We start from the raw sequence: 10,901 nt of genomic DNA, 5'->3' as shown, positions 1-10,901 counted from the left end.
CCACAACCTCACGATTTGATTTCGATTCTTTGGGTCAAGATTCGATATTGATCATTATGCTTTGATATCGATTCAACATTACACATAGGTGAGAGAAATACCGAGATAACTACTCACAGTACCTTCTTATATTCGTTAAATAATTAGGGCCCAAAGCACTGACAAGTGCGTAGGACCGTCTTGAAACCCAAGGAATTATTATTTTTCTTCTTCCTCCAATTTAAACGTGATTTTGAGGGCCCGAACGTGCGCTAAAACTCACCCAACTTTCCACAGTCATCAGGTCTCGTTATGTTTATATTTGTTTAAAACAAACTGGTTTAAAAAATTGAATTTATATTTGCATTACTCTAGAATAAAACATGAAAGTACAGTATGATCTAAAGTGCAAAATGTGCCTGACTTGAATTCACAGTGCCCCTGTGGAGGGGGGTGGCGTTACATTCAAAATTCACAGTGCCCTCAAGTGGAGAGGGGTGTCATTACAAAAAAAAAAAAACAAACAAACTGCAATGCATTGATGAATCAAGTTTCTTAACCAGCTCTACATGGTATGGTGACGTTAATATTGTAGGTTAAAGTGCCATGTGGAATTCCCACTAGGTTGTCGATGCTAACCAGATATCTAGGATTTCTGCTTACTGCTTAATGCCCCTCAACCTGACCAGCAACTCTACGTCCAACAGCATCACAGTTTTAATAAGAGTGGCAAGTGAAAACTGTAGGTGACGATTCTATCAAGTCAAATCACTATGCTGTAGATAGGATCAGAAACCGATGATCAATCAAAGTACAGTTTCATTTAGGAGCTTAAGATTTAAATTCCAGCAGTTGTTGCAACAGTTACATAAAGTTTCAATGCTAAGCCGATCATCACATTTTCTCAGGGATGTAGACATCCCTAGGTTTTGGGGGGAACTGCACTTCCAGATAGCCAGGGCAGACTCCAATCCAAGCATTTAATGCAAAGCGGATATTTAAAACATGACCAGATAAGTCTTCCGTAAAATGTAATTCTCAAGGTCAGTGAATTCCTTCAGGGCTACTGTATGGCCTGCGTATTGTACCCCGGCATTCATTCCAGGTAAATAACACCCAGTGATGAACTCAGCTTCGGTCATGAGTCAGTATAAGACCAATTCATTTATATGCTTTTTAAACATCATCCAACTTGGTCATACATTCGGGCAAGTGTCAAGGTTGAGACTTACAGTTTAATGCAGCTTGTACTACATCATTGCTACATCTCCAATGTGGTTACATGTTACATTAATGTTCACGATCATCGTGTATGGCTGTAAGATTTTGCAGCAATTGCTTTCACGCATGTCCCATGGTAAGTGCTTTGGAAAATAATTTTCTGTCCTATGCTGTCTTGATCAGGAAGTCCTTGTCAGCGGGCACGCATCGGTTGATTTATCCAGACAGGCCAAGACACATGACCACAACTTAAGTCATGACGGGCACTCGTCAGGTCACGGATCCTAGACAAGCCGAGGCATATGACATCATTCAGGGCATTCATTTAGTATAGGTGCTGCACAACGGCAGTGGGTCAAGGCATCACGTCCTCTTCTCTCAACAACTCGGGCGATGGTCTACCCTGCCTCAAGTCCTTTATTTTCCAGATATCAGTACGAGTTTGGGAAACCAAAGATCCCTTAAACCCTAACTACTGGTAAGAAATTCATATAACTGGTGGTGGTGAATATCGCTGTCATTTAATACGTGACTGGTCGTAGTTTTTCTTCGAAAACACTGGCGTCATTCGATGCTTCAAATGTCATTCAAGCACAAAGTGTATGCCTATTCATGTCATATCAATAAAGCTTCTTCTAAAACACTGGTGTCTTCTGATGCTTCAAATGTCATGCAATCAAACTGGTCACGTGTCAGGACAATTCAGACCTCTGATACGCCGGGCCAGATGTCTACATGTCAGTCAACAGACTAGTCATGCCGGGCCACACTTCAGAGGTCGACGACCTCACGATGACTATAGGGCAGCTTAGCGTCATGCATGCCACATGTCAAGCGGTCAACGGACCTCAACATGCCGGGCACTTGACTTTAGGGCTTATCAATCGTCATGAGGAGCCACTTGTTAGGGCAGCAGACCCATCAGGCAGGCCTCATGACTATAGCTCATTAGCAGTCGTGCCGGGCCACACGTTAGGTGGTTGACGGACCGAAACGTGCCGGGCCACACGACTATAGGTCAGGCATTAGAGTCGTGCCGGGCCACATGTGGGTCGACGGACCCCATACATGCCGGGCGACACGACTACAGGGCAGTTTAGCGGGTCATGCGAGCCATTGTCAGGTCAAATACTTAGACATACCGGGCATCATGACCCAGTAAATCACTATCTGCAAAAATGTATGCCTATTCATGTCATATCAATAAATGATCATCCAAACAGACAATAAGGTAAGGCATACGATAAGGGTGTTTTCTTTCTCACTTTTACTTTGGGGGGTCTCCTAAACCTGCTATCGGCTTCATTACCTTCCGAGCGTGAAGTTGTCGCGATGGAGTCTAATCCCCCAAAGACTTTGCACATTCGAAATTAATTGTTGCACATTTATTGTAAATAAATAATTGTTCATTCTCAATTAAGTCTCTCCTGATTGAAATGCCTCTGTAGGTGAGTAAAACGTTCTCTTTCTAAGCCTGTGAGTGAATTAGTTTTTTTCTTTCTGCTGCTTTGTTTCAGAATTAATTGATGTGGTTCTAAACACAGACATCCTTTTTCTGCTGTACACATTTAAACATGTCACTTCATTTCAGTTACAGATGTGATCACTCTGACTCACCCCCCCTTGTGGTCTCTTGCCATGTTGTAAATCTTAGTTTAAAACATACAAGTTATTGCAGATAAAAAAGCAGTTTTACTTCATGCAGAGATCAAGTCTTTAGGGTATTTCCTATACATTCTCACAGCTGGGATTGGATTCCTTCTCTGTGGCATCCCTCCAGCTGTTTATCTATAATATAACTTATTATTATATGTTATAACTTGACTGTGTGACAATTTCTGCCAAATAAACAAGCTTTAGTTCATCTTGGCTCACAGTGACCATCTTACACCTACACCATGTGTTGCTATAGTCTGAGCTCGTTGCAATTTTTTAGACATTACTGTTTTATTTTGCTGCTTTTATATATATATATATATATATACATACACACACACACACACACACACACACACACACACACACACACACACACACACACACACACACACACACACACACACACACACGTCATGCAATTAATACAACAGGATATTTGAATGTGTCAACTTGAGGGTTCTTAAGTTGATGTTTTTCGGGGTATTTGCTAAAATCTCATTTTCTCTAAAGGGCTATCAATCCATCAAAATAAATAAATAAAAAAGCAGATTAATCAATGATAAATATAATTTACCCTATACCCATTCTGTTTTACATAATAGCCTAGATGTTTCTTTTCTTTCTTTAAGTACATTTGGCAGATAATCTCCCTTTTACATTTGATCAAGAAGAGTTCAAAATGTGTCACATTGTCACATTTATGAGTTAGTTCAGTAAAGATTCTAAGACTTTCCTAACAATGTATTGGAGACAGTTGAAATGTGCCATGGAGTAATATTATTGGTTATAAATCCCTACAGGGAAAGCAAGAGCTGGGCCTCAAACCAGGACTTAACCTGCAGCAGAACCCTGATCTATGCCGTGGTTCAAGTCCCGTTTGGAGGAGGAGAGGTCAGAAGAACTTTACTCAAACTAGTGTGCTCTAAAATCTCTCAAACATTTTGTCCTGTGAGTTTATTTCCACATTTTTCCGCTGCAGGTGCCTCTGAATCTGCCCCAAAGCTGTGTGGAATACAAGATGACTTGAAGGGACTCGACTTCAATATTTTGCATGGAGTTCAAATTAAAACTGAGTAACCAGAGAGCTGCTTGAATGGAATAATGACAGAACACATTTTTATGATATATATATATACAATTTATATATAAAAAAACAACTTTTCAGCAGGCAAATTGATGCCCTCAGTTTTCACCTCTTAAAGGGAACACATTTGCAACCCTACTTCTTTGAAATCAGAACATTTTTTTGGCATGCCTTTGCCTTTTATTAGAGGGCCCTGTAGCAGGAATGTAATTTCTAAATCCCGTCATATCATCTTATTATCTAATTCAATTTCTTTTTTTACATTGCTGTACTCTATTTTTTCAGAATTATGAACTCTTCTTAAATGTTTTGTTCTATTTTATTGTGGTTCTTGTGGCTAACCCTTTTGCACCAATACACCAAGACAAATTCCTTGTATGTGTAAATGTACTTGGAAATAAAAAACAATTCTGATTCTGATTCTATTACCCTTTAAATTTGATTAGAAGAACTTTGGATCGACTTGTTTTTTAAATGTATGTATTGGTATGACAATAATAATAATAATAATAGCTAGGCAAATTGTTTTTGAAACCCAAATATTTATTAAGTTTAAAAATTAAATGCTGTTTTTATTATAATTATCATTTATTATTAATAATTAATTATTTTGGAGCAAAAAGTTGTATTTCATGATGAAACACCAAGTCAGCAGACATTATGGAGCAATGGAAACTTGGCTTTCAAGGAGAAAAAAAAGAAAAGATAGTTGCTGTTGCACACCTGACCACAAGAGGGACTGCGTTAAAGGTGAAATAATTCATGGAACATGGATAGTGGAAATTCCGATCCCCCCTAAAAGCAGCAGGATCCCTTTTTGTCACGTGCTCTACTTGTACTGGTATACTGGTATTTTAACTTCCAAATAAATGAGGAAACACTAAAGACACACAGAGAAGAATGTAACAATACACACTAGAACAAAGAGAAACACAAGCATAATATAAGAAATGACATAATGAAACAGAACAATAAATCTAAACTCTGAAATACACAAAATACAAAACTAATAAACTCCACATCATGAACACTTGCAAACATTGTTAATGATGTTACACCGACTATTTTGTCATTATTAAAAACCAGTTACTGTATAGACATTTGAAAAAAAAAAACGTGTGTTGTCCCAAATAAATGCTTTATAATGAAATCAATTGGTTGGGACGGCCTCACTACAGGAATACTAAAACATGTAACTGTATAGTTTAATACAAAAACAACAGATACAGATGCAAATAGCCCAGAGAGAATATAATGCAGTAAGAGGTCACTAAAATACTAAAGGAAATGTAGCTCTTTGGATAGTGAACATCTCTTCTATGTAACAACAGCAGGAAATGTTGAGGCTGGTTATTATAGCGATACTCACATCAAACAATTATATTAAGTTATTCACTTGTTTTTAATCAACAACCCAAAAAAGGGACTGAAAGATTACTTGGATCGTGTAAATTCCGAGTCCTCCTGAACGCATCCCGTGAGTGTGTGGTTTCGTCTCGTCCTCCTGTTTTGTCTCGGAGCAGAGGAAAGATGCTGGTATAAAGAAACTGCACACATGGATGGATGGATATGAATAATTTGGACGTAAACTATGGATAGGCCTGTGTTTGGGTTTAAGGAGCACCACTATGCTTTTACTGGTGTTAACGTTGATGGTTCCCACAGTCACAAACGGTATGTTGGCTCAGTTCTAATGAGAAAACAGCCTCCATGTCATGGCGTTATCATTTTCTAGGCCATTTCATGGTAAACAGATAACTTATTAGGCCACTAACAGAAATGTATACAGAACTGAATTATTAAAAACCTCGAAAGAGTTGACTGTGTGTAAAACCTTTTCTTTAAAAAGAGATCTTGTAAAACATATTCCTGTAGGGTACGTTATTTACGTTTAGCTTCGTCCTTCAAACTTTCAGACGGAAAAGTACAAGTCTTTGTTTTATAGGCTAGACTACTAATCCCCAAAATGTTTAATTAGTGTGAATGCTGGAAGCAGTTTCTACTACTTTTATTTTTAAAGTTATTTAACTTTTTGTCCAAAATTTGGCCCCATTGAAATGAATGGGAAAATTTTCAACTTTTTCACGTTTTTACACTTTTTTCTCAGCCTCATAACTTTGGCTGTGTTCTGCCTAGAGACTCCATTTTTGCTTTAAAGTGTTCACACACTTGTCCTCTATTCATATTACTTTCACTTGTTAACTTGCTACCTTTTATACTTTTCAAACTGTACCTCCAACTGTTGGGTGAAGTTTTGAACTTTTCTCACATTTTAGAGTGAGTGACATCATCGCTAGAGTGGGACAGAGTTCTGAAATAGTTTCAAAATCTCCCGAACAAATTGCTCTCCTGACCACAATCTTCACCCCACACACATAAATTTACCCTCAAAATGTAGGAAAACTTGTCCTCTCTGACATATTGAGTTTTCAGGTCAATTGGAGAAAAGCTTTTTCCACTGTGAGCTTCAAAGCGGCAGGTGGTCCAGAGAAATCTCCATCTGGGCTAATGTTAAACTTAGGCCTGACTTCACTGACCACACCTCTTGGGACTAACTTTTCAAATCGCTGTGGTTTCCACATTTCTTGGACCCCAGACATGAAAATCACATCGACGCGTTCGGCCATTTGTCCTCTTGCTCCTAATCTTGTACTTTTTCTTCATCTTCTGCTGATTCTTCTTCATTCAGCAGTGTTTTGCAAAACATTTCAGCCGTCAGCATTCACACGCATTTTCCGCAGGTAAATGCAATTTCTAGTTAATATTGATAGGGTGAATTAGCCTAATGTGGGACAATTTTGGTATTTCAGACTTCTGAGATATATTGCAACATGAAGCTATAGGCCTACATTAAATAATCCACACCCAGTACCACTCTGAAATCCCCAGGATGTCCCCTAATCAAACCCACACTCAGACATATCAGTAGTCTTAGTGCCAAATTGTTTCGGACAATCTGCATTTCTTAATGTGGGACAGTGCTGTTCTAAATGTGGGACACTGAAAAGTCATGTTAAAAAGTCTAAATCACCTTAATTCAGGTATAAAAACCTGTCACACTCAAGTCTAAAATGTGCAATACCATATTCTGTAATTTTACCACTTACAATGTTATTGGTGTTACAAAACACTACAAATGGAATATAATAGTTTTGATGCATTTTGTAGAAAGACAATAGGCTATTAAATGATCATATTTGACATACAGAGAAAGCAGAATGTTGTGAACATGTTATGAATGAATTTATTTAAAGAAATGCAATGTTAAAATGTTAAAATGTTTTCTATTCCATACGTCTGTCCTGAACAAAAGAAATTCTTAGCCAACTAACACCAATACTATTTTGTTGACTAAATGATTAATTGATAGACAAATCTTTAAAACTGTGTTTTTCAGAGAAATATGCAAAATAACTTATTTAATCATATCTTTACCAGAGATGTACTTAGGGTTCTTAAAAAAACACAACAGGCATATTTGAATGCAAAAAACTGTCTCGCTTTAGGAAACACAAAGGAACTTTTAATTTAAAGTAACAATTATAGAATTTATTTAAAACATAATATAATATTTTTTGATGAACAAACATATCATAAAAAGGAGCAGCTGTCCTCCCCTGTAAACTCATTGGTACCACAGAGACCCTCACACAGATTTCATGGCAGAGATTGACCAGAGGAAAACCTCGGACGGACAATTTCTATACAATCTCGTCCCATTATGGACCACGCTCTGTCAATGGCCGTGATGATCGGTTTAGGTTCATTGGGAGTTTTACAGATAAAGAGGGTACTCTCCAGTTATCGAATGTCACACTGATGGATGAAGGCACCTACACATGTGTGTTCACTTTGTTCCCCAGCGGGATCCATGAGACAGCGATACCTCTTATAGTTCATGGTATGATACATTCAAAATGCTGCTCATGTTGTGTTTGTATGTGTGAGTCATGAACATCTTAAGAGTGTGTGTGTTAACTTTGTTGTTAACTGTCGCTCTCTTAGTGCCTCCGGTCACAAGCCTAAAGGATGCTCATCCTGCTTTGGGTAACGACGAGGTCCCTCTTATTACCTGCACGGCTGCTGGTTCCAAACCTCCTGCAGAGGTGAGGTGGCTCACTGGTACTCTGGGAGAGAAAGTGAGGCCGTCAACCAACTCCAGCCTTCATGCTAACGGTACGACTACCACAGTCAGCTGGCTGTTTGGAGTGCCTACCAGAGAACTCAACGATCGTTCAGTCCAGTGTGTCATCACCAGTCCTGCTCTAGAGAGAGAAGAAACCCTGACCTCCACCATACATATCCACTCTGCAGCAGGCTGTGCACAATACTACCAGGCCAATACAGCCTCTTTCATTTTGTTTATGTGGGTTTTTTTATTTCCTGTTTTTATTTGAACTAGATCATTGAGCTGAAACAAACCCTCCCTTAAAGCCTCAGGACCCTTGGAACACAAGGATAACATAAGAAATGACATAATAAAACAGAACAATAAATCTAAACTCTGAAATACACAAAATACAAAACCAATAAACTCCACATCATGAACACTCGCAAACATTGTTAATGATGTTACACCGACTAGTTTGTCATTATTAAAAACCAGTTACTGTATAGACATTTCAATCAGGAGAGACTTAATTGAGAATGAACAATTATTTATTTACAATAAATGTGCAACAATTAACTTGGAATGTGCAAAGTCTTTGGGGGATTAGACTTCATCGTGACGACTTCACGCTCGGAAGGTAATGAAGCCGCTGGCAGGTTTAGGAGACCCCCCAAAATAAAAGATAAAGAAATAAAAAGAGAAAGGAAACACCCTTATCGTGTCATCGATTCCCACTTGATGCCGAATAGAGGCCACTGACTTGGATGGATGGGAACTATCTTAAATGCGTCGGTGATGTCTGCTTTTGACAGCCACGAACCCTGCCCGGACAATTTTATCATTTTAATTGCATTATCGACCGAAGCGTAATAAAGCGAAAAAGGCTCTAGGGGAATGAGACCGTTGACGCTCGCGAAGGGGCCAGAACGTGGCGCGGACAAGTCGAAAATAAGTCTTTTCGTCCCTGAGTATTTCCTTGTAGTTACGCCGATGGGGCTGGTGCGAAACACGGGAAAAGGAGAGGACTTACACGGACCGATGACGTACCCCTTTTTAACTTCTTTCTCCAGTAGCAGAGAGACTATTTCTGGCTCTTGTGTAGCAGATTGAAGATTCTTTGCAATGTAAGTTACGGTGGGCAATGTCAGAACCCCGATTCTAAAACCTTGGGAAAGACCCGTAAGCAGGTGATCTACAACGACAGAATCAGGATGAGAGGAAAGCTCTGCTGCCAAACATTTAATGTTTATTGGGGTTGAAGGATGATGATTCAAAATGTTTTTGAACCACGTCGGGTTCATTTGCCGCGAGTTCATCCGTGAGGGGACGAAGCAGCAGGGGCAGACTGACCGAGGGTGAGCATCGCTGCAGCTGCTGCAGACGTTTAAGTGCATACATTTTCATTAAAGTTATTGCAGATGGGGGTTGAGTTTAGAAGATGCACCTGTCGCCCGCGTCTGTCGGTAGTTGACAGGGAAGAAGGCTTAAACGGCGGCTGAAAAGGCACGGAGGGGCCCAGCTGGGCGGAGTGCCCCGGAACAGCGCACGCGTTGCAGGACAGGACCTGCATACCTCCGGCGACCATCACTAAAAGTTCTGTGTCCAGAACAGACCAGTCCAGCCGGGTGTTATGTTGAGATATGTGTAACGCTGATTTCTTGGAGAAGGATTTATGATATTGATAGAAAACATTCTTCCCATATTTGAGGTTTAAATCTCCTAACATTGACAAGTAAGTGTCTAGTTCTGGCCTTCTGTCGCCATACACGGAGCATAGTACATCACGATACAGGCCGAAGGCCACTGTAAACTGACCGAAACTTAGATCCCTGAGGAGCCGGGGATCCAACGCTTTCAAGATCGTAGTAAAGTTCTCCCCGGTAGCCACACTTTTATCACATTCGAGCGAGGGAAGTAAAAGGCAGACTAGATTGACGTCCTTGCCGTCTAGTATTTTGGCTTTAAGCCTGGGAGAAATATAAGCGGTCTGAGGGATGTATGGCCTACCTAGAGAGGGGGCTGGCATGGCTGAGGCGAGTGTGTGCATGCTCGGTTCGATCCCTGTGGACGTTGACGGAACCGGGTCGAACCCCGGTCCCGGCATGCTGGCTGGGAAGGGCCGCCCAGCCGCACTTGAGCGGCCAGCGGAAGATGCATTCTCGAGAGAGAGCGCAGGCGTGCGTCAATCTGTTTCGTGGATTTAGCCAGTGAATGCAACGTATTGGCCAGGTCGCGGTGTGTGGCCGTGGGAATTGGTTTAGTTTGAGCGAGGGGAATGGGGGAACGGGGGGGAGAGGAAACATTGCTCCGTTTGGACTGCGGAGCATGCGATGCGACAGATTTCCTCGTTCTTTTCCGCCCGCGCGTCTGCGTGGGAGGACTGCCTGGAGCCACCGCTTAAAGGGCATCTGGACGAAGAATAAAAGAGTAAAAGTGAGATTTAGTGCAGGAAATAGTTGAACATATAGGTTAACATCCGTTTGTAAAGCGGATTCTCTGCAGGTGTAGAAAACTTGAAGAAAAAACGCTTCTTTCAATGTTCGCAGTTACCATTTTGTGAAAAAGCAGCTCCGCTCGAAAACCTCAGAGGAGGAGCAGAGGAGGGGGGAGGGAGCCCCCTCCTCTGCTCAGCAAGACATGTCATTTACACTCCTCCATCTTTATCCAAAATAATCATCTCATGTGGTTCATGTGTTCAATAATACAAAGAACGGGCTATAGATATAAAATATATGAATGTGTTTATATATAAGATTATCAATGATAAGGTTGGTTTCAATAGTTAAAGCTGTAGTAGTACATCTTTGGCCACTAGGGGGCAGCAACACCTATTATGCAGCTGCACAG

At 40.5% G+C, this 10,901-nt stretch overlaps 1 protein-coding gene across 1 annotated transcript in view; it reads left to right on the top strand.

The window, feature by feature from the left end:
* LOC110005389 (nectin-1-like) overlaps positions 1-8,985 on the top strand; it is a 10,394-nt gene extending 1,409 nt beyond the window's left edge. The window contains exons 3-4 of the mRNA XM_065962259.1: positions 7,545-7,844; positions 7,949-8,985. Coding sequence (XP_065818331.1) covers positions 7,545-7,844; positions 7,949-8,340 — 692 coding nt within the window. The 3' untranslated portion in view covers positions 8,341-8,985. The remainder of the gene's footprint in view (positions 1-7,544; positions 7,845-7,948) is intronic.
* Positions 8,986-10,901: the final 1,916 nt, after the last annotated feature.

This window comes from Labrus bergylta, chromosome 13, assembly GCF_963930695.1.
Source record: "Labrus bergylta chromosome 13, fLabBer1.1, whole genome shotgun sequence".
NCBI classification, from domain to species: domain Eukaryota; kingdom Metazoa; phylum Chordata; class Actinopteri; order Labriformes; family Labridae; genus Labrus; species Labrus bergylta.
Note: the sequence above shows the minus strand (reverse complement) of the source record. Positions and strands in the feature narration are given on the sequence as shown.